The following is a 24,799-nucleotide window of genomic DNA, read 5'->3' on the forward strand; positions in this document are numbered from 1 at the left end:
AATATACTTTAAGACTTTTTTATTCATCTTGTCATTATCAGTGCACTTCACTGAAAGATAAAATGCAAAAATAGTGTTTTTTCTTATGATTTTATCATAGGTTCTCCCTTGTACTAATTCTTTTTATCAATTTTAATGAAAATTTACTATGCTGTACTACTATTACAGTAAAATTTTGTTATTATTAATAACTTTGTTAGGTGTAATCAAGGCAAAACAGTGCTATGGTTAATAACTACATCATAGGCTAGCCCATTATAAAACTGTAAAAATCAATAGTGGCTCCACTACCTTTTTTCTTTATGGCATGTAAAAAGCCAGAGGCAACTTTCTACATAAGGAGCAAACAACAGGAACTAAATGTTGCTTACCTTTTAAAAACGAAAAAGGTGAAGGCTGATACTGTACTGAAGATAGCTGTGAAAATAAGAGCTCGGGACCATACAGAGCTATGTGTTTCACTGTTTGAGGAGTTAAAAAGTGACGAATTTCTTTTAAATCACTTTCTCTGAGTTTCTCCACTGTCTGCAAAATGTAAAATAACAAAAGAATGAAGTTTATAACTTAGTAAAGTGGAAATTTAAGAAAACAGACCTTACCACTCAACACTTAAAATATACAGGATCTATTATTGCAGCATATATTTGGGGACGATGGACACAGGGCTCTAGGTATTTTTCTAATGTTGCTGAGTGGATGTAAGATGAAAGCCTAGCTCAGCCAGGAAACCTACCAAGCACAACAAAGTCCTGACTTTCTTAACTTGTACCATCAAGTTGATACCATCACTATATTTTCAGTCAGCTGAACTTGAAGTCTTTATACAAATCTTAATTCTCATTTATTTTTACTATCCTCTATCATTAAAGTGGAGTTCACCATGTACTAACTCAGACTTTCTCTTTTATCATTTCTATTACCTATCAGTTATGAACTGCAATTCTAACGCTTATGAATTTGTTCACTTTGTAGTATACTGTACTGTACACTGATGCAAGGAAAGAATCTATACACTTGACAAATAAAACATTTCAGGCTTTTGATATAAGCTCTTCTGTACATTTACTTTTTACTGTACCTTGCTATTCCTTTGATTAAAGAATATAATTTCCAGTTTGTAATTATGTACAAATTATTAATTGGCAATAATCTGTCCAATTTTTTTCTAGTTTTTGTGTTGTCATATAATTCTGATCTTTCTTTTATTAGCCCAATACAGTAATACACTACTTCGTTTACTATGAGTTATTTCAAAGTACTGTACTGTATTACTTTCTAGGTATAATTCAAACTTTCTTATGTACATTAGCATGCTTATATACAGAATGCATGTGCAAGTAAAAGGGTTATAAGAGAGAAAATGTTTACTTAAAACACACATGTAATTAATTTATAGGAAAAGAAAAGTTGTACCGTAAATAGTGACAGTTGCATGTCATTTTATCATACAATGTATGCAATACAGTATAAAAAAATGTGAAAAAGATTACATTAAGATGAATCAGAGCTGTTTGTGATTTCCTTCATCAATGAAGACATTTCAACAAGATTTCATACCTCTGCTGGGGAGAGGGGAGGGAGTCACCACCTTAAAGAATGAACTCAGCTTTGTCTGCCTGCATAGTGCACGGCTTCTTTTATTTGCAACTGGAATCCTTGGCATATCTCTGCACTGGAGGCCCATGCTTTCCAGCATTCCAGAGACTCAAGCATGTTTGGAGAAAAATTCTGCTAAACCCTTCATAGTGATTCTGCTTCTTCTCTTCTTTCTTTTGTTCTTTAACACAAACTCTGGTTTCTTTTATTGTAACCAGATCTTAATTACTCAGTTCTTTCATTTTGTGTTATAATTCTTATCTACTTTCAAACATCCATTTCTAGATGAAGAGATTTTGATACCTTATCAATTCATTCTTTAATTAGGTCCACAACTCCTGCTTCATCAAAGCTCAAAAATGTGCTAACTTAGCACTTAAAACACTGCTTCCACAAGCCATTCATAAGCTTCTATGTCACTCGCTTCTCATGCTGCTTCTATATTTCCTATATAAGACAAAATATAGTTAAAATATACTTTTTTCTGAAATGCTCTAATAAAAATTCCAGTGCTCCTTGGTCCCTGGCTAGAGAACAGAAGTTGTTTGGTTGAAGGTCATTCAGATAAGGTGGATGTCCACATGCATTACCCAAAATCATTTACATTTTATAAGGAATGTCTTTTTCTAAATAGCATTCACATAACAGTGAAATATAGCAGTTTAAAAACCACAATGTGCCAAAGTCATCCATATTCTTGTATTGGAACAATAAGTAGACAGGCATGTCTTCTTTTAGAACTGACTGAACTATTCACAGCCTACAATAAACATTTCATGCATTCTTTCCTAGCACATTCTTTTAGCATATCAAAAATGCTTCTAGCATTCACTTACACAGTAAACAGGCTATAAGGTACATTTTTCTTTATTTGTCTTTCTAAGCAAATTATCAGAAATTAATTTTGTAGATGGGCCCTTGATGTTCCTGCATCATTGTGACTTCACAGAAACTTAACATTTGATACTTTCCTGTATCTTCATCTTACCCTTTAGTATCACAGATGCAGCAGAATGAGTGCCAAGGAATAACATTAATTTTTCCTGGCTTCAAGCTGACTGACAATTTTCCTGTTCAATTGTACACCTTCAAGTTTTCTTGCTTTGATGTGGGGTTTCTCAGTAAGCACTTGGTTGGGTTAGATCTCTTATCAGACACTGTCATATTGACAATAAGCACTCGGTTGGGTTAGATCTCGTCAGACACTGTCGTATTGACAGTAAGCAATGAAACATGACTGCTTATATTTCATAAAACTAACTGGTGGTTATGATAATGAGACTGAATAGGAGAAATGATCTGTGTTGGACTCTGAGCTGGTGATACTGCCACAACCTCTCTCGGCCAACTTTCACATGGTCCACAAGTCTTACTGTACTCATTACATAGTGCTACCATACAGCCTCCCACACTTTTTTATTGATTTTTTTTTTTCATCATTAGATTTTCATAAGTTGTGTAAGTCACAGGTAAAAAAAAAAAAGGTGCATTTTGCTTTGAAATAATAATAAAGATTAATTTGGGTTACTGCAAGAATACCAGGGTTCTGGAGGAGATAATATGCAAAGGATTTAACACAAACTGACAAAGAGGCAAAATACCTCAATCTTCAAAAGCTGGAGTTTCAACCACAAATCTTAAGTACTGTACTATTATACTCACTGGCAAGGATTCTAAAGACTTGAGACCTCTAAACTCTAGACAAAAATATGCTAAAGTCTGCTTTTGAATTTACTTGTAACCATGAAAAATATGTCAAGATGTAAAAAAAAAAAAATTAGTTGAAACCATTAAGACTTCACCGAAGTCAGGAAAAATACAGTTTGGACTTTGGAATGTGACCTTGAAAAACAGTTCAAGGTCAAACATACTTTACGATAACAGTCATCTAACACCCAAAATTTCTCAATCTTTTATGTCCATGGCCTCTCAAAGCCAACTTCAGTTTTTATGAAGCCCCTTCAGTCACTGCATCTTTGGAAGTATATATATACTAATAATTGTACTGTAGTTTGGACAGAACTATGGACTGTTGTCAACAATGTAAATCAAATTTTAATACAAATTTTATTTGGAAAAACTCACAAATATTCATATGACAACAAAGAATCCATGAACAATCAACATCTTCCTTCAACACTTTTCAGTGGGATCCCTGTGACTGGTGCAGGGCTGCCAACTTGTGAATGCTTGACTCCAGAACTGTCAGAGCAAGATGTGGATCTCTTCCCTTCTCAATATTTAAAAAAATATTTATTATTTTATTCATTCAAACATTAAAATTAAAAAGGTACTTACAGCAAAGAAATCAAAATAACTTACCTCAGCTAAACTTTCTGAACACAAAACATTTGAGGGATCATCATCCCTCGCAGTTAATCGTTCTGACTGAGAACATTTCGATCTGTGGCGGTGACCTCTGAAGTTTGAATACTGAGATATAATACATGACAATGGTAAGACAGCCTGAAAAAACAATGATGTTAAAATTACTGTAATATCTGGAGCCAGTCATCACTTAAGACAAAAGACAGTACTAAAACAAACTGTGAGTATAAAAGTCAGGCATGAATATTCAAAGGGGCCTATCCTTCTGCATAAATGAACCAAATGAAAGAAAATTGTACTACAGGCCATCCAAGCACACAAAAGTATTGAATTTTAAAAGTAATTTGCATTTTTCATATTACACAAACCTGGGCCTTTTATATAAGAATTGGTTGTTGAAGCATGATAACACCAAGGTTAATTGGTGGCTTTTTTATTTGGCATAAGAGACTGTAGAATGGCTGAGGTATGATTACAACATAATCACAAATTTTTAAAGCAATTTGTATTTTACCTAAGAACTCTAACCAGAGCCTTTTATGTATGGCACTCTTCTCCATGAGCTAAATTGGTTGTTGAAAATTGGTAACTGGGCTGGGAAAGCTCCAGGCTCTTCCTAGTGGAAGCCTCTCCCAACACTGGATGAAGAAGGCATGCCACCCATGAAGGCTTGACTGCAGTTTTAATATCCAGAAAGCATGAAGAGTTATGTTCCTAAGACTGATCCACTCCACAAGTCAAAACTACTTGCAGCCAAAACTTGTTGGGAAACAAATGAAAATATAAGAACATATCTTCTCAGGACAAAGTTTCTATGCATCTTCTGGCATGTAGAACTTCCTCCGGTATATCATGGGCAGAAAAGCAGCTTGCTTGCTGTTGGACAGCAGGGAACTTCCTTATCTGCAGACCAAACTGCTGAACTGATCCAACACACCACAAGGAAGCAGCAATCACAGAAGTCACAACTGCCTCACCTCATGAATGAACTTTACAGAATGCTACACTAAGTAAATATGCTACCATTCTGCTTAGCAGCCAATCAGATCTAGCCTATCTGATAGTGAGTACGTTAAGTTGCTTTTGCAATAGAACACCATGAGAGCCAATGGTTGGCCTTCTAACTCTGCCTGCATGGCTCTGAAGGTGAAGTATCTTCAGATCCCAACCCATCTCTTGCATACTGAGAAGTCCCCCACCCCAGAGAAGGCGAACCAACACATCAACCCAACCCGGACTGCTCTCAGGATCATGGACACCAATGCTTGAAATTAGTGGTATTATGTGTAGAACCATAAACTAAAGATGCTAGAAAAGATTGCGAGCTATCTGAACAATTGTCCAAAAAGCCATCCTCCATAAGCACTGCAGCTGACAAGCTTGTAAACCAGGCTCACCCAATACTGTGTGACAGCAGGGCACTGGGTATGTACAGATAATACATGTAACACCAGCCACAAAGATACAGCGTATGGCACAGATAATGCACATTTAAGGGTAAGCATCAGGGGTTATCCTAAGAATGGTAACTATTTTCAAAAATAGCCAAAGACTGTAACCCAGTGATTTAAAAAAATCTACAGGCACGGCCTTGGGCCCAGAATACTCCTTTCTTAATAAATAAAGCATCCAAAGGAAGTGTACTAATAGTTAATCGGTGTGCTGATCACTACCATGCATGTGGTCTGGACCCATAACAGAAATCAAAGGTGAACCAAATGTCCCAAGCGTAACCTTCCAGAAGGGAATCTTACAAACAGAAATGCACAAGGAACCATACCTAAACTGAACACTCATCCCACAGCTTAGTCCCAGTGACAGCAAAACCAGTGGTCTTCACAAAGAAAAGGGAAAAACTAGAGAATTCTGGAAGAAAACTCGGAGGAGATTCCTACTCATTTCCCGTGTGGTGGTCTGTAGATGGGGACAGATGACTGAAAAGGATTTAGGGGAAGACCCAGATGTTAGAAGGAAGACAGCAAAACAGCATTCCCTCCTCATTCCTTCCTGCTTATCATTCCTCCTCATGAATCAATAACTGAATTAGCAGGTATGTGGATTGACATCCACAACCAACTGTGACTACACCTAGCACTTCTCCTGGGGTTTGGTCTTGAGGAGACTACCAACCAACTCCCTTGTAGCCATCCTTAGCCCAGAGCAGAAAATGAAGTTAAGGACATGGGAGAAGAACTCACAACAGGAAGAAGGGAGAAGGTAGAAACTATGGCTCTGATTCAACTTCACTGTGACAGTGAGGATAGATACAAGCCAAAGCAGCTGATATCACTCAGTAGAAATGAATCACCATTTGTTGCTGAGGTATAAAAGTAAGTATAGCTTAGTTATACCAGACCACTGAGCTGATTAACAGCTCTCCTAGGGCTGGCCCGAAGGATTACACTTATTTAACCACCCAGGATGAAAGAGAGCCACAATCTCATCTGACCATCAAATGAGTAGTGCAGATCCCTAAAGATTTTCTTACGAGAGGTCTTCAAGGCCTCATCTTCTAGATCATGGTAGGTAAAGAGGAGGGGAGAGAAGAGTTGAAAGATGGAGGAGGAGGAGGAGGAGGAGGAGGACAGAAAGTGCCTGTGTTTCCTTTCCTTGGCCTTAGCACATGTCTTACTCTCCTCTACAGTTGTAGTTGTGGTCAATGACACTGGGACAACTTCCACAGGAAGGGAGATTGCTACAGGAAGCTCAACGGCATTGAGCACCCAGTGGTTGCAGCAACAGCAGTTGGTAGCAGTCAAAATAATAAGGTACTGATCCTCCGACCTCCCCTGCCTACCACTTCTCAGCCAAGAGAGTGCTGTGCTCAGGGGAGGAGTAGGAAGGTGTTTGGTGGTGTGAAAGAAGTAGTTGGGTAATTCTTCTAGCCTGTCTTCTCTACTGAAACCTTCCAAAACAATAGCAAATTATCCCCTACAACGAAGTAGTAAACAGTGGGGATCACTTAAACAGAGGGCATGAAGGTTCACTACATAGATCTGTAAATGCCCTTCACTTCTCTGAATGACACTTTTTCATGTAAAAGACAAAACTCAAAACAAAAACAAAAAAAAGTTCCAACTTAGTCATCAGCTGGAGCACAGCAAGATGTCCTCACTCAACTGCAGCAGAAGAAAAAGTATTTGGTGACAGTAGGTGGAGATGTGTTTCCCAACTCAATCCCTTAACCACCAACTACCTTGTTACCAAGTTTCCAAGACCTGCTCATACCAAGGAATACCCCTATATACAGTAAAAGGTGATGGTTTGTATTCCCATAGAAACAAATTTTAAAATATTTCAAGATTTCTTAACCTTCAATTTCAGGTCATCAATGTGACTAGGCCACTGACAGAGTCAAATATCATGCCCAAAAATTTCAATTACTTTTCATAAGGTAAGATATTACCTTTCCATGCCAAAGTGGATACTATTTCAGTACATCTACAACAGGCGACCCATATGGTCTTGGATATTGGAAATTTAAAACCATGCTTATCATACCATTCACTGCTAGTATTTACAAGCTGATGTAACACCATAACTACAGTATTGAAGTATTTTTCAGTCATCAACAAAAAGAGAGCTCTTTACACGGAATGAAACTCCATTTACAATACAGTACTGTCAACGATACTTCCCTGTGGAACCTCCTCCTCCTGAATAAAAGGTATAGAGACATAGAGATTGTTTCCAACTCTCACTTCAATGGATTTATCTGATAGAGAGAATCAATGAATGTAATCACCCTCCTGAATTGTGAATACCCATTTTGTATAGTTGTTGGATTAAGCCATATTGCCAGGGAGTATCACAGGCTTTCAGAAGTCTAGTGGTCTGACATTACTTAAAGAAACCTTGCCGTATGTGGTGGGATAATCATGCCGTGAGAGTAGAGAAGATAGATTTTTAAAAAAACTGATCCCATTAATGTACAACAGTCATGACTCTCTCTTAGATTTTATATAATACATTTACCATTTGGCAATAGCAAGCTTACATATTCTACTTAGAGAGGAGCCATCATTTTTTATGTTCTATGGCATTTTCTAGTAACCACTCTGAGAACACTGTTTTGTTCCACCATAGAACTGCAGGTCTGTGAGATTTCCCTTTGGTTTTTGGGGTAACGTAAGTGTTTTTCAAGACTGCCTTTGGTAAAGAAAAAAATATTTGATCTAAATATGTGAGCTTAAAGAGTCAAATTCTCTGACCAAGATAAAACCTGAATTTGCTTCAATACACCTCCTTTTAAGAGGAAATTTAGAAGAGGTGTTCTTAACAGGTTTTAAGAGAACTGGAAATTTGTCACTTCCATTCATCAACTAATTAATTAAAGGCTAGAGGTCACCAGCAGGCAACTGATTACCATGTGAATTATGAAAGGTCATCCACCCATCATTTATACAAAGCCTACAATTATTGTTCAAGTTTTCTACTATTTTCACTTATGAATCCAATAGACCACCACTCAACATACTCCAGCTTGGACTGAGAATACTCCTTCAAGGTAATGGTTTGTATTTCCAAAGGAACAATTCTTATGCTAGAGTATCTAGGTGCTTTTCAACTCCTAATTTTCAAAAGTTTCTCCAGTAGTGTGTAAGAAGTGATGAAGGGATATCAAGTGATATATCTTATATCAGCCTAAAAAAGTTGGCAATAATCAATGTTGGAGTTTTTATGTTATGAACATCTCTCCTTAACAAGCTTCATACAAAACTCATGCTCAAATCTATTTCAAATTTACTGATATCTACCACAGAATTTCTGTTACCTACGTCTTCTGTTATTTTCACCAGGGCGTGTGGGTACATGGATAATGCTGAACCAAAGTGGTTCTTTTGTTTTAAGTGTCACCAGCTAGGTGGGATTTTGGAAGTCAAGCATTCTTTTTGTAGTCATTCTTCATTAGGTGCAGTTATGTAACTCTTGTCCCTTGTAATTATTTTTGACAATTCTGATATTCATTTCAGGGACAAATGAGTAATTTACAGACACTGTAACCACTTATATCCTACAATTCTAATTCTGGGAGATCACAGTGGGAACTGGAATTTATTAGCCAAGTGAAATGGGCCTACATGGAGGTAATCTAACCTTACCATATAGCCTACTTCTGCCAGTTTTAATTCTGATTAAAGTAAGGTCTATGGAAAGTTTTGTGGTTTGGTACATTTTTACTGTGAACCATAATTGTACTCTGGAGTTGAATATACGATTTTCCTGTGTTTTAGTGTTGCAAATTATTTTGGCCAGGCCTAGTTTTAGACACTGACACCTTCCAGATATCTTTCCAGAGACCACAGAGGGGAAACCAGGATTTTTTTGTGGGGGAAAATACAAAAAGAGTGAAATACATGTCCTAGCAAATTCTGATTGTGATCGAGGCGAGGTTTATAGAAGGTTTTAAAAGTGACATTACGAAATCAGTAAAGAGGGACCTGGTAACCTACACTGTTACTGGTGGTCCACGCGAGGACCTGACACCCAAAGTTACAGTAGGTTAGGTGTGGTTGGATTAGATCACAGCCCTCTTATCTTAATTTACAGTACTTTAAGTTAGGTTTGGGAAAGGGGGGGGGGTTACAGGAAGGCAAACCCCCAAGGCTAGTTAAGCTTCTGGCACCCTACATTAGGTTAAGTGAGGGGTTCAGGGGTCAAAGCCCCCCTCCCCAGCTAGGAGAGGCCCTGGAACCCTAGGTTAGGTTAAGTTGGGTGTCCAGAGAGTGAAAACTCATAAGCTGGCTGAGGAGCACCCTATGTTAGGTAAGTGGGGTTGCCAAGGTACCCCCCTTGACTAAGTAAGGACCCAGCACAATAGGTTAGGTTAGGTTAGGGTGGGAAGTATGGAGAAGGGAGAGTCTCTCAGCTAGGTAAGGACCTAGCCTCCTAGGTTAGGTTTAGTTAAATTCATTCTTGTCTTTCACTTGTTTTCTTTTTCCCCCACCCACAAATCCCACTTCCTCACTGCGGTCCCTGAACTGTAGAATTATGGGTGGCTCAGTATCTCTAAAACTACTCATCAGCTTATGAAATTACCTCAGAAACATGGAAGGCACACATGAAAAACATAGGAACATCATATTTTCAACTCAGGAATGTGATAATGGTTTAATATAACATTTTAACGCAATTTCTTCCATTGATAAATGACTCTCTTCCATAAAAAAAACATTGGCTGAAGGAGTCCATTACCAAAATAGGACTGGAACAAGCGGTAATATGTGCCTTTTATATGTGCACCTCCCAATACTAATGGGGAAGCATGGTCAATCTTTGGCCGTTAAGGCCCAGTGTGTAAAGTTGAGATGAGTTTTGTATTTACAGTATTTCACTATTGGAGGGTCCAGGGGATCAAAGCCCCAGACAAGGTTAGGACATAGTGTCCAAGGTAGGTTGGGTAATGGTAAGTCTGATTAGGTCATATATCAGATAGTACGCAAAGAGACGGATATTCAGTTACTTGGGGGTCGGGGAGCCCCAGCCAGGTCAGTGCTCTGTGCCTTAAGTTAGATTAGAAAGGTAACGTCTGTTTAGGTCAGGATGCAGCATTCTAAGAAAATGTAGGATTTCTCACACCTATCTGTGTCTCCCAACACTGCATCCACTCCCATATTTCCTCTGAAATGCCCACCAGGCCTACAGTAGCCCCAAACCCTTTCTCTGCATTCACTCCGTGACTTTTATGGCACTCTACGTCAGGTTTGGTTGGATTCATCCCTCAAGCCAGATAGAACTAGGTAACATCTCCACATGGGGTATTACTTTGGAAATTGATTTTTCCTATATTAAGTATTTTGGTTGCTTATCAAGAATTTACCGTTATCTTTTGTCGGTTGACCGTAATTAACTCAAAAGTTGTATGCAGGGCATCCTGGAAAGCTATCGCGCATGCGCAGTGTTATAGGGGAGCTTCTGGTAAAAAGTGGAGTTTCCTTCATTGAGGGGTCCAGGGGCAGAGCCCCCCAGCTAAGTAACACAGCCTGCTAGGTTAGGTTAGGTTAGGTGGTTAGGTTAGGATACTGTAGTTATTCCTTTTATAATAGGTTTCCTTAGCCAATCCCTTCTTGAACATATGGCTCCCATATGACTTATGCATGCGTGGAATCATTCTGTGATAACAACAACATGGTAGTCCGGTCGATAGAACTAAGTAAGTGCTCTGCATCGGGTATTACCTTGGAAATTGAGCTTTCCTATTGTATTTTGGTTCTTTAATAAGAATTTATTGATTCTTTTGTTGGTCAACTGTAATTAACCTGTAATTAACCTCAGAACTTTTTGTATGCTGGCCATCCTGAATGCTATTGCACATGCCCAGTGTTATAGGGGAACTTTTGGTAAAAAGTGGAGTTTACTTCACTGGGGGTGGAGCCCCCAGCTAAGTAACATGGCCTACTAGTTTAGGTTAGGTTATGGTACGTTAGGTTAGTATGGTTCCTTTTATAATAGATTCCCTTAGCCAATCCCTCCTTGAACATATGGCTCCCTAATGACTTGCGTATTTGCGGAACAGTTCCATATAGGGTAAACAATCAGGCCATGGCACAACTCGTAATTCCTCCGATGTTTGGACACTTCCAGAAAATGCATTTGAATGCACCCCCATCAGCATCAGCGACACTTGTGCCCCCTCTACACAACACACAGAGAACTCTGCGTTCCTATCAAAGTAACAGTTTTCTCCTAAATTATGAAATAGTGGCATACTTCCGATTAAACAGAGGTTCGTTAAGATTTAGCCAAGCGCAGTGCTAACTTATCGGCTATGATGCTGTCCAAACTTTTACTTGAAACAGTTTAAAAGTCGACGAGTTACGCCATCTCGATATTTGCCAAGTCACTTGTGTAAAGAAACTGCCCATTTCCTATGCTAAATCTGCAAAATATTTGTACTCATAGACGCCACCACCGTTTCATTGAGATCAGTGGTAAACGCTGGCGCCTATGAGGCTTGGACGGGGAACTCTAGCAAATTTTCGGGATGCCAGAGCACTACATAATATTTAAATAACTAGGTAGCTAAACACCAAGATAAGGTTATAAACTGAGTAAATATATTACATCTTCATTATGATTCATTTGAAAATATTTGTTGTTTGAGCAAACCAGATTCCTGAGACGAATTTCAGCGCTTTTGCTGTGAACATTACGATGTAGCTATTTTTCATGTTTTCCTATCTTTTTTTTTTATTTATTAATATATATTACATACAGTGTAATACACTGTATCACATACACAGTGTAAGTTTTGTCAAATATAATGGTGTTTTAAGTAATAATTTTGGATTTATACCTTTATTTCAGTCCTGTATTTTGACGTCATGGCATCTTGACTCTTGTACCAATTCTAGATAAATTGTCATACTCAACTTTCTTGCATTTTTGCCAAAGTGGTAACACTCATATGTACACATTACATGTCTCAGAAGTAGCCTATACATAGTAATATGGACTTAAACAAATGAAAAGTCCTAACAACATAATACTACATTTCTATCGTAAACAGTTCACTAATGTGTCGTCCGCTCTCGGATGTTTGTGGAAGCCAGATGTACAAAATGGCTGGAAAATTGTTCCCACTACAGTTTCGCTACTTTGATGGAGTAGAGTACTGTAAACAAACATTCTCACATATTTTAAGGGGTATTTTGAGTGAATTAAGAAAAAAAAGTGAATTAAGAAAAAAGTTTCGCTACTTTGATGGAGTAAAGTACTGTAAACAAACATTCTCACATATTTTAAGGAGTATTTTGAGTGAATTAAGAAAAAAAAGTGCATAATTACAATCAAATAAGCACTGTGGAGCTTCAGTTGTGATGTCAGTAAGAATAAAACCATGGATTAAAAGTAAAAATGCATTTCAATTCAACCACATGACAGACAGGAATTTCATGTCTCATATTTTCACTAGTATAGGCAACAAAATGTTGTTTTATCGTGCTGATTACAACTAAAATCTTGAGTAATATCTATAAACATTACATATATATAATATCTATAAACATTACATATATATGCGATTAGTTTTCAGTACACAGTTAAATGAGCGCTGGGAAGGAAGTGTCCAATCGCCATTCATTTTGTCTCAGTATTTGGGAGGATGCCATATTGGATTCAAAATTGCCTTCAACACCTATTTTACGAAGACTTCACATGCTTATTTTAGTTTGTACGGCAGTTCCCTATGGCTCATTTTGTTAATGAAGCTTCAATCTTTTGAAAGGTTTTCTTAAAGGTTTAATTTTTTTATTATTTCTCCAATTTAATATCGAGTGAAAAGTGAAAATTCTGCCACCCATGTGTCTCATACCCCACTGTTTTGTCCCAATCTGTGCAGAGCTGTTATTAGAAATACCATCCAGTCTTTCTCCAAACATTTTCCCCCACCCAAAACCACACGTTCCCAAAGGGTCCCCAACCATGTTGGGTAGGTATGAGGTTGATAACTGACCAACAATAAACAACACCACCTCTTTCATCAGCAACATTAAAAGTATAGGAGAGTCAATTTCCAAGGTAGCCTAATAGCCTAGTCTGTGCAGAGGTGTTGCTTAGTTGGACCAAAATAATGGTCAGCACATCATCAAAGTCTAGATAACCAGTCTGTATAATGTAGTCTATGAATTGGTTCATACAACTAGCCTAGCCTATGTTGGAATTTCCATATCATAGCCTGTTAGGTAAAATTTTATAAGCTACCAATAAGACTCCAGCCAGCCATTTTTGCACGAAAAACGATTTTGGGTTTTTCATGCAAAAATGACTATGAAATGATAGGGCGCTAAAAGAACCTTAAAATACCGGTAGATAATAGTAGCAGCTCCACGGCGGCAATTTCCTTCTAACTTGACTTTTTCGATAGGTTTTTGGTTGCTGATTATGGAATTTCCTTCAATTTTTGTCGCACGAATGTAATTAACCTGTAATTAACCCCTGAAGTCCATCCAACAAGGGGTTTCCATACGCGATCTTCACAAGACAGAGCACGGGTACATCTGTTTGGAATGGTTCGTATCCCATCCAGCAAGTGCAAGAACTTGTTAATGTATGGGTACTGCTGCCCCCCGCCCCAGGCCAGTACTAAACACGGTGAAGGGACAGTCCATTTGGCCAATAACAAACAAATGCACCACCTTTATCAGAAGCCCTAATAGTGTAGAAAAAACCCGTTTCCAAGGTAAAAACAGGTGCGGAGCTAATTCTTAGAATTACCAAAATACCAATATAACTTAACTTACGGGTGTTTAGTGGTTACAATGTTGCCACATTAGCTTTGGAGGGGGGGAGCCGTATTCTTACCTTATAAGCCATAATTTTATTAATTTTTTATTTATCATTTGGTATAGTGCTTATGGGGTTCAAAATAACGAGAATGAAGAGCTCTTTTCAAAAATGTGGGTTACAATTTCATAGCGTGTATTGGCAACTTATAAGATAATACCGCCTGTTGTAGGTCATCATCGCAAATATTACGCAATGCGTTTCAAATGGACAACCCGAAAATATACTGGAAAAAATTTGGGGAATCATTTACGCTAGTGTTGTTTAATTATACTCTTCACTGAACGCCAAGCCTAGTGTAGGCTACCAGAAGAGACCAGAACTAAACTAGGTTAGGTCTAACAGGTTGTGCCAGCCGATGCATGAAGCTAGGCCAACCCTATTCTACAAGTTGAAAAGTATCATACCTGATTCTGCACAAATGTACTGCATGTGCTAAACATAGTGTACACTAATATTTTGGACACTATAATCCGAGTAAACTAGATGATTACGCAACAACGATAATGCACTATAGAAGGGTGGCAATGGTATTATAGCACTGACACAGCAGAGGTCACACACTATAATAAGTAAATCGAGTCTGAGAGATATTAGGTAATGTTCGAATGGCTCCTCCAATTTATTATTGAAAAGAAACTTTTTGTTAATTAATTGATTAAATTAAACAAAATATTTATTATTATTTAGCACCGTCTTTGAGTAATTAATTTGAAATTACAAAACTTGATTTTGCTACTGTGCAGCGTTAGATAATCGGTTTCGAAAGCGAGAACCCTCAAAAAGAAATGAAATGTCTTGTACATAGAAATAAACAAACTTCTTCTTCTTTGTATTATTCAATGACATTGAACCGGTACCGGAGACGAGATGAGAAATGCCACAAAAACTCCGTACAATCATTAACAAAGAACATCTAAATAAAAATTCACGCGCTGCACTAAAGGCCGAGCTCTGCTTAAATCGTTTTGCATTTATATGGTCGTTAATGGCCTAAACCAACAACAACTGTGTCCACTAATGTTGTGTTGAATAACTTATTCAAATTTCTCCGTCATAAAATTATTTTTCAATCTCCCCTATATACTGTCTCGAGATATTACGCACAAAAGGTGAGCAAGGTTCCAGAATTAATAAGCTACTCGTCATTTATATACTTAGTCTCTAATTATTAAGAATATTGATCGCAAAGTTAACTATATAGCTTTCAAATGGAATCTGCAAATGTAGATCGCCCCTGTAAAAAAAATATGGACAGACCACAAAACAGGAACTGCTTATTTTTTAAAATATTTTGTGTCATTAGCTAAGGAAATAAGAATACCGGCAAAAATCCGGCAGCCCGTCAACCTAACAGTCCAAAAAAAAAAAAACCCGAGGGGTTCAGTAGAAGAATAGGTACCAGCCCTCGGGCTGGGGAGTTAAACAGTGGGCCTAGCGACATATTGGCCACGTGTCATAGGCATTGGGACCCGTTCCCGACTGGCTGTCGGCCTAAGAAACAGGAGATCAACGCCTACCCTATAAGCCTACAGAGGCCCAGGAGGACTTTAACTTAACTAAAGTGCTGGTTACTGTTTATGTTTTTTTTTTTTTTATTCTCGGACTCACTCTGTCAAAAAATACTCTCTGCAGGGCCATGCATCAAAAGGCAATTCTTGTTATTATTTTTATTAGGATCTCTAATGTTTTTTTGGTGTAGCCTAATTGTCAATAAGTACATATGTTTCTTCTTGACATTGTTTTAATCATCAAAACACCAAAAGATTCACAGAACTTGCATAAAGATGTGAACTTATAATGACTCGAAGAAGAACCAAGGTGATGAGGACAGAGTGTGCACAAAGGGATTAAAGATCAATAAGATTTGGAATACGAAAAGATTGAAATTGTATACCAAATAATACTTAAATCTAAAACATTTTGTTATATTTAGAATAAAAGTTGAAGAGGAATACAAGGCATCAGAGAGCAGGACAAGGGTAGAAATGACACCATAAGGGAAATTGCTGAAGTTCCATGTTCGGATGAGAAAATGATGTAAGGAAATTTGAGATGGCTTGGACTTGTCCTTCGCACAACTCCTGGGAGAGTCAGACGACACAGACCTAATTGGATGAGATATATGGGAAGCATGGTTGGAAACTAGTGGAAAATCTGTGGAATATAAAGGACAAGAAAGACTTGAGTAACAGAATATAACAGAGTCCCTTTGTGTTGTGCAGTGCAGGAGTATGATGATGATTATACACACAACACACACACACACACATATATATATATATATATATAAGTTGCAAGGATATAACCAGTCAAGGTATATGGAAGGTAATTTATTGAAATCAGAAACAGATGGAAAGAGCACTTTGAGATCGTTCTTAATAGACCAGTCCCCCCAGATGAGGATATACCGCCTGCTCAGGAAGATTTAAATATTGATGAAGGTGAGATCAAGCTATAAGAAGTAGTTAGGGCAATAAAATAGTTAAAGGCACCAGGAGGGGATGGTTTATTCCCGAAAATGCTTAAAGTGGAAGTGGATAGATTAGTATTTGTCTTGAAGATATTCAATGAGATATGGGTGACGGGGATATTGCCATCAGCCTGGAACAATGGTGTAATCATTAAATTCCAAAGAAAGGAGATCTGAGTAGGTGTGGTAACTGGAGGGGAATCACTTCGTCACCTGTAGCCCTGAAAATTTTCTGTAGAGTATTGTTGAATAGGTTGGAGCCAATGCATTGTTGATGGTACTCTGAGGGATGAACAGGCCGGTTTTAGAAAGGGGCGGGGTTGCAGTGATCAGATCTTCATAGTTGAGCATTTAATGCAGCAAGCTAATGAAATGAAAACTCCGTTAAGTCTTTGTTTTGTTGATTTTGAAAAGGCCTTTGATAGTATTTCGAGACGAACTATGGGAAAAATCATGAGGCATTATGGAATACGGGGAAAAGTTTGTGAGGGTTATTATGAACATGCATGAGGGCACATCTTGTAGAGTGATGGTTGATGGTTGATGGGTGTTTGAGCGATCCATTTGAAGTCAAGTCTGGTGTGATTCAGGATGACATTCTGTCTCCTCTGTTGTTTGTATTGGTCGTAGATTACATTATGAGAAGGGTCAAAAGAGAAACGGATGAAGGTTTGGTTGTAAAGCAAGTGGATAAGTTTAAATATTTAGGTACTTATTTAGAAAAGGATGGTTCTCTGAGCACAGAATTTATGGAAAGATTTAAAAAGGCTCATCAGGCAATGGGAATGTTTAAAAATATTTTGAATAATAGTAATTTTTCTGTGCACACAAAAATCAAAATTTGTAAGGTAATGGTTAGGAGTATTTTGATTTATGGGCATGAGTCATGGTACAGTACAGTGGCTTTGGATAACAGATTCAAAGCATTTGAAAATAAGGCCCTTAGAAGAATGTTAGGAATTATTTGGCGGAACAGGATATCAAGTAACAGAATTAGAGAAATAACTGTCAATGAGTATGTTAGGTTCTCACCCTGAAAGTGTATAGAAAGAAGACAGGGAATGGTACGAGATACACCAGGGTGGGTTGCCCTTGGTAAATGAGGTAGAGGTAGGCCAAAGGAGACGTGACTGAGAACAATGGGGCAGGAAGAGGAGATGGGTGGTGGGGAGATCTTGAGGAGTTAGCCCAGGACAGAATGTGGTGGCGCGAGTTCATCGAGGCCCTATGCCGTGGGTGACACAGGAAATTATATATATATATATATATATATATATATATATATATATATATATATATATATATATATATATAGATATATATATATATATATGAATATATACTGTATATATACATATATATGTATATACATACATACATATGTATATATATATATGTATATGTATATATATATATATATATATATATATATATATATATATATATATATATATATATATATATATATATATATATACATATACAGTGTATATATATCCCAACACTCACTAATGGCTCAGTGTTTGCACCATTACAAAAATGGCCAGCAGCCCATCAACCTAGCAGACTGAAAAACACCAAAGGTTCAGCTGGGAGTTAAACAGTGGGCCTAACGACACACACTGGCCACGTGTCATCAAGCATTGGGACCTGTCCTCCACTGGCTGTCAGTCTAAAAACAGAATCAGTGCCTGCCCTATAAGCCTACAGAGGCCAGGAGGCCTTTAACTTTTAATAATTATATATACTATATATATATATATATATATATATATATATATATATATATATATATATAAATATAAATATGTGTATATATATATATATATATATATATATATATATATATATATATATATATATATATATATATATATATATTATAATGATATGTCTTATGATATGTGAGTGTTTAATAAAAGTAATATGTTTTCTGTAATTTTTATATGTTATTTTCCATATTTCTCACGTGTTGTGAAATATAAAAAGGTGGTTTTGTAGTAATATTGTTTTTGTGCAATAGTTATGTATTTTTTCTTTTGTGTTTGTTATATATGGACTGTAATAACTGTAATAGTGTTTATGGGAGATGCTAAGAGTCAAGTCTTACAAAGGGTTGGTTGGTTGTGTGATCAGATAAGATACGTCTTCCTGTAGGCATTGTGTACACAGCTGAGTGACCACAGGATGTGGGTATGAGAGAGATCCTAGAAGGCACTTATGTTATCAGTTAAAAGGGAGATGGGTTGACAGGTTTGATATCCATGGCCAGTTCAGAGGCCTGTGTGTTTGCACAGGTGTTTAAACAGGAAGTTGTCAATCATTCAGATAAGAGGCAGGCCTATTTAATTCTCTGAGCCAGGGAATAATTTCCCTGACTTTTTTCCTTCTTTAGGGAAGAATCTGTTTTTTCCTTTCTTTCCTCAGGAAGAAACTCAGTTTATGCCTGTTCCTTCTGGGGTAACCACTTTCTACAAATGCCTAACTGGCAACACAGGTTTAACCTCATAGGAAATATTGGTAAAACAAAGTTATTTCAGATAGAGACCTGGTAGAAAAGGGTGGTTTCCCTCTCTCTCGCTCATCCCCTCTTCTTATAAAAGAGTGTAAAATTGTGGTAACTCTCCCAAACATATAAGTTTTGTGAACTGTTAATAGTATTTAATGCCACTTGGTAGAATCTGATATAAGAGAGAATATATTGTAACAGGCCTGAGGTACAAGTGTTTTTACTGAGGAAAAAGGATTGTGTAATTGTGTGCAGAGACTTGTATAAGATAAAGTGGTATTCACTTATTTTTTTACCATGGTAAAATGGTGAATGTGATCCTTTAAAAAGGTGAATGTGATCTTTCTAAAAGGTGAATATGATCTTTTTAAAAGGTAGGTATAATCTTTAAACAGATTTTGCTTTAGTGAAATTATTGTTGATAAACTTTTTGTGCATTTTTACATGTTCTTGTCTTTAAATTTCTTTTATGTGTTCTTGTGTTTATAGTTTCACAGTGCTACCCACGATTTTGTGTTGGTGATTTAACATTGATTTAGTTAGCACTTTATATTTGTTGATACTTTATCACTGAATACTTGTGTTGATTTCATTTCTTAAGATTTCTTTTTCAAATTTGGAGTAAATCTTAATAGTTTGAATTTTGCTTAGTTAACATCAATTATTGATAAATATAAATAAAAGTTTTGTGAATTAATCTTGTTTAAGAATTAATTAAATCTTACAGTGTTGTCAAGTAATGGTAAATTTTTGGAGATTATGGACTCTACTTATAACTTTTGAACTTAGAAATAAATTTTTTGTATTTAAAGTTTTAAAAACACAATTTTTAATTTTGACCACCAGTGAATATAGTTATTTATGTATGCACAAGGTGAGTGATAAACATGTTCTGTTCTCCTTCATGTTTTTTGAAGTGAATTAGAACCAGGGAAACATAGTTGTTTGATGGGGTGATACCCTTTCCCCTCCAGTATATTTATTGTTTAATAGTTAATACCTCACTCATAACTTGATAAACTTAGATTGATTTTTTTTCAAGTGATAAGCAAGTTTTAAGGGATTGCTGTTACCTTTAGAGTGTTCAGTCATAATGTTATTGTTATGAGGTTTCAAGTATCTGGCTGAAGTGAGGTAAATTTTTGGATTTAATAGTTGTGTAATAACCAGGTACTTGATCACTTCGTGACTATATATATATATATATATATATACATATATATATATATATATATATATATATATATATATATATATATATATATATATATATGCTCAAAATCATTTGAACACATATGTATATATGCAGATGTACCACAGTTAGAAATGTCTAAAAATCTTCAACAGAACTGATACAAAGTCTTAGAGATTTACATGATATATTTATTCTAGGGTATCAGCAGACCGGTTGGGGTCATGCCTTTGGTGTTAGGCCCAGGTAAACACCTTTCTTAAAATCAATACATTTGGCGTATTTCTTTTGAGATTATCTCCTTTTGGTAAATTATTAAAATAAAATATTGTTTTAGTACCTTTCCAAATGATGGCATGATTACTTTCACTAACGTAAACAAAAACTTGACTATTCTCCTGTGCATATCACGCATGTTTTTATGCTGTTCGGTCTCTTCTTCAACGATTTTCCAGTTTGGCCCTTGTAAAATTGTCACATGACATATATGGGACTTGATATACATATTCTCAAGTATTACCGAGGTAGTTCTTTGTAAGGGATTTTCTCTCGAGTGCAGTGAAGGATGTGCATATCAAATCCTATAACATCCACTCACTGTACCTCCTCCCCCAAAACTCCCCTCTGAGAATAAGCGCGAGATTGCCAACCTTATCAACTAAACAAGTAAAGGAAAAAGGCAGGAAACAAGGCCGCAAAAATGTCATGGGAAACAAAGTAATAATCATGATTTTTCAAGCTAACAACACAGTCTCTAATGATGTCATTATATAAACTTCAAAATAAGAAAATATTCAGTTTCATAACCAAAGTAAAGAGACAAACTAGACATTTCAGCAAAGAATGTGTCCCAACAAGTAAAGAAACACAAAAACACACACACACACATATATGTATGTATAATTGACTCACGAAAATATGGAACGTAATAAATATATAAATAAAGGCAATCCCACGAACGAAAGAGGAACGACGGAGTGGTGTTAGGCCTTCCGACTTACTGTCCTTCACTTAGCAGACTAAAGTAAAGAACAATAAGTCGAAAAGCTTAGCACATTCCGTCGTTACTCTTTCCTTAACTTTCGTTAACTCTCCGTAGTTCCGAATCTGAGCAAACTGCTCAAGTTACAAGCCGCATGTTAATCATCGCCAATGTTTTTAATATCGCACGATTTGGTGTCGATTGCTTTTGTTTTTCATAGCATCTTTAGAATTGTGTGATTTGCTGAACATCTTTATCTCAAAGGTGTGCATGTTCATCAATAAATCTTTGCAGTTATAAACTAGCCTACAGTAGGCCATAGGGGTTTGCCTTTTAATCCCACAACTGTGTGTGTCTGTGTGTGTGAAAATTGTAAGGGAAATTTGAAAACAGAATCCACTTGGAGTATAAATTCGTAGTTTAAGCGGATTAAAGTGAATTTTCAGAACTTTATTCAACTTTTGTGACTACATTTTTAAGTGTAAAAACGAGCCCAGACCGTAAGGTAAGCTAGTTTAAGCCTTTAGTGTACGAATTTCTAATAGCATTTGATACCGAAAACGAATCGCAAAGCTTTACTTACTTAAAGTAGGTTTCTGTAGGACCTGCAGAGTGGTTTTGTCTTGTACACAAGTGGGCAGGAGCATTCGGAGCGTCGCACAATGAACTGTTGTCAAATGAGAAAATAGCCGCCAAAAATGTTTTTTTCTTTATTTTAGATTAACAAACTTTCTTAGTGTTATTGAATAGTAATTGCTATTGGTGTCAACTGTTTATAACGTATTTTTTACTGGTCTGGAGTTATGATGTGCTGTACTTAAGCATGTTACTATATCTAATATACAGTATAAGCATCAAAACTCAAGTTTCATTATTTTTTTCTGCGGTATACTGAATCTTAATATCTATTGGATAAATGAGAAAATTTACAATTAAGCCATTTATTATTGAAAGAACAGTGCTTTCATATGCAATATATATATATATATATATATATATATATATATATATATATATATATATATATATATATATATATATATTATGTAAGAGCGACGTTGTCTCTTCCAAACACGTGTGTGTTCGTGTGTTCGTCGATCGTCATTGTAGCATCTCGTTTTCTTTCTCTACAGGAACGCGATTTCAACCATACAATATTTTCAGTCTTTCTCCTAAGCATTGTTGTCTTAACGTATGTACAATCACCACTACTTGCATTGCCATGCAAGCATTCTAATCATGTACTCATAATGTTCCAACGAATCTTCTGTATCAAACTGTGTGTATGTTTCTGTTTGTGAAGACGCCAAAAGGTCTCTCCATTTCACATTTATTATGCTATTGCATTGTATCCATTAATCTGTCTTGAATCTCATGCAATTGGCCATATGTAGAATTTCTGACCCTTCCAGTGTATGTTTCATCACCATATGTTAATCATGTCTCTTGATATCGCCATCTGTTTGTCTGCCGACAAACACAGATATCTGAACCTTTATGTCGTTTTACCTGTCTGTGTGTGCTATTGCGTCAATAACATCTTCAAGATTCTGTACATTTATCTCAGTAAGGAACAACCAATAAACCAGTTAACACCCATCGCTCATTCCCCAGTCCTTACACTGGTGATCCCGAGTGACTCGAAGGACCCGCCGACCAAGATGACGACCACGCCTGATAGACCCTTCGCCGCCGCGCTGTTTCCCGCCCGTTCCTGAGTTCTCAGTATTATTCCAATGCCCTCCGGATGACCCACTCCACCACCGGCCCTGGATACCTCCTCCAGAAACCTGAAGCCGCCCCGCACTCGTACTGGACGAGCTGACCAACGAAGGACCAGCCACGTCATCCTTCAGCCTGCTGCCGCCCCTCTCGAGCTGGCTACCAGGATCATCCGCCGTCATCCTTCAGCCCTCGAGCGGCCACCGAAGGATCATCCGACGTCACCCTTCAACCACAAGCCTCCTACCCGCCCTAGCCCAAGCCGCCGAGCCAACTACAATTGTCGCCAAGACAATTTCGCATATTGTGGGGGAACATTGTTTCTTCCAAACAATCAGACGTTACACGTCTTGGGGAAGTACTTGTAAGAGCGACGTTGTCTCTTCCAAACACGTGTGTGTTCGTGTGTTCGTCGATCGTCATCATCGGAGTCGACAGGACAAAACAGGAGCGTCTCGTTTTCTTTCTCTACAGGACGCGATTTCAACCATACAATATTTCAGTCTTTCTCCCCTAAGCATTGTTGTCTTAACGTATGTACAATCACCACTACTTGCATTGCCATGCAAGCATTCTAATCATGTACTCATAATGTTCCAACGAATCTTCTGTATCCAAACTGTGTGTATGTTTCTGTTTGTGAAGACGCCAAAAGGTCTCTCCATTTCACATTTATTATGCTATTGCATTGTATCCATTAATCTGTCTTGAATCTCATGCAATTGGCCATATGTAGAATTTCCTGACCCTTCCACTGATGTATGTTTCATCACCATATGTTAATCATGTCTCTTGATATCGCCATCTGTTTGTCTGCCGACAAACACAGATGTCTGAACCTTTATGTCCGTTTTACCTGTCTGTGTGTAGTATTAAACGTCGTCAATAACATCTTCCAAGATTCTGTACATTTAAAGGAACAACCAATAAACCAGTTAACACCCAGCCAGTATGTCGCTCATTCCCCAGTCATACAAATATATATATATATATATATATATATATATATATATATATATATATATATATATATATATATATATATATATATATATATAGGAATACTAGGCTCAGTATAAATAGAATTTTTAAAGGGAAGACATAAAGCAATATACTAAAATTAATGAAAAGAATTAATATTAAGACAGAAATATTGTAAACATAATAATTTACAGTAAACAGAAACTCTTATTGTTAATTAAAGCAATTTGCAATCGAGTTCTCAAAATTTTCTTTGAAATGGTAAACTACTACGTCTCTTCATCACTTCTTCATCTGACCGTTCAAAGTCTCTTTTCAATAAAGATAACGCCTCTGGACTTAAATCTAGGTTTATTCTAGCAGAAGAAATCTGTGAATTTTTAATTGCCATAATCAATGGATCACTGTTTGCCAAAAGTTGATGCATTTGATCTGTAATAGTTGCCAAGCGGGAGGTTTTACGTGAATGATGCAGTCTCACATTCCTAATGTGCTTATTCAAAGTTTCCTGGGCTTCCTCTGAATAAAGCCCAATAGGAAGGATGAACTTCTTTATCACACCTTGCCATGTTTGAAGAACCCTAATGTAATGCTCAGCTGTATCCAAACAAAATTTGTCGAATTTCTCTACAATAATTTCCTCTTTTGAAGAAATAACTAGAGATATTACATATAATCTTCGAATCAAATCACAATCCACATCAGTTATTTCTGAAAATGTCACTATTTCTA

The 24,799-nt window shown here is 36.8% G+C and overlaps 1 protein-coding gene across 1 annotated transcript in view; it reads right to left on the reverse strand.

The window, feature by feature from the left end:
• The window catches only part of YME1L (ATP-dependent zinc metalloprotease YME1L), a 131,310-nt gene extending 116,313 nt beyond the window's left edge, over window positions 1-14,997 (reverse strand). The window contains exons 1-3 of the mRNA XM_067128858.1: window positions 14,616-14,997; window positions 3,919-4,062; window positions 372-525 (exon numbers count right to left, since the gene is read on the reverse strand). Coding sequence (XP_066984959.1) covers window positions 372-525; window positions 3,919-4,062; window positions 14,616-14,651 — 334 coding nt within the window. The 5' untranslated portion in view covers window positions 14,652-14,997. The remainder of the gene's footprint in view (window positions 1-371; window positions 526-3,918; window positions 4,063-14,615) is intronic.
• Window positions 14,998-24,799: the final 9,802 nt, after the last annotated feature.

This window comes from Macrobrachium rosenbergii, chromosome 27 (genome assembly GCF_040412425.1).
Source record: "Macrobrachium rosenbergii isolate ZJJX-2024 chromosome 27, ASM4041242v1, whole genome shotgun sequence".
Lineage (NCBI taxonomy): Eukaryota > Metazoa > Arthropoda > Malacostraca > Decapoda > Palaemonidae > Macrobrachium > Macrobrachium rosenbergii.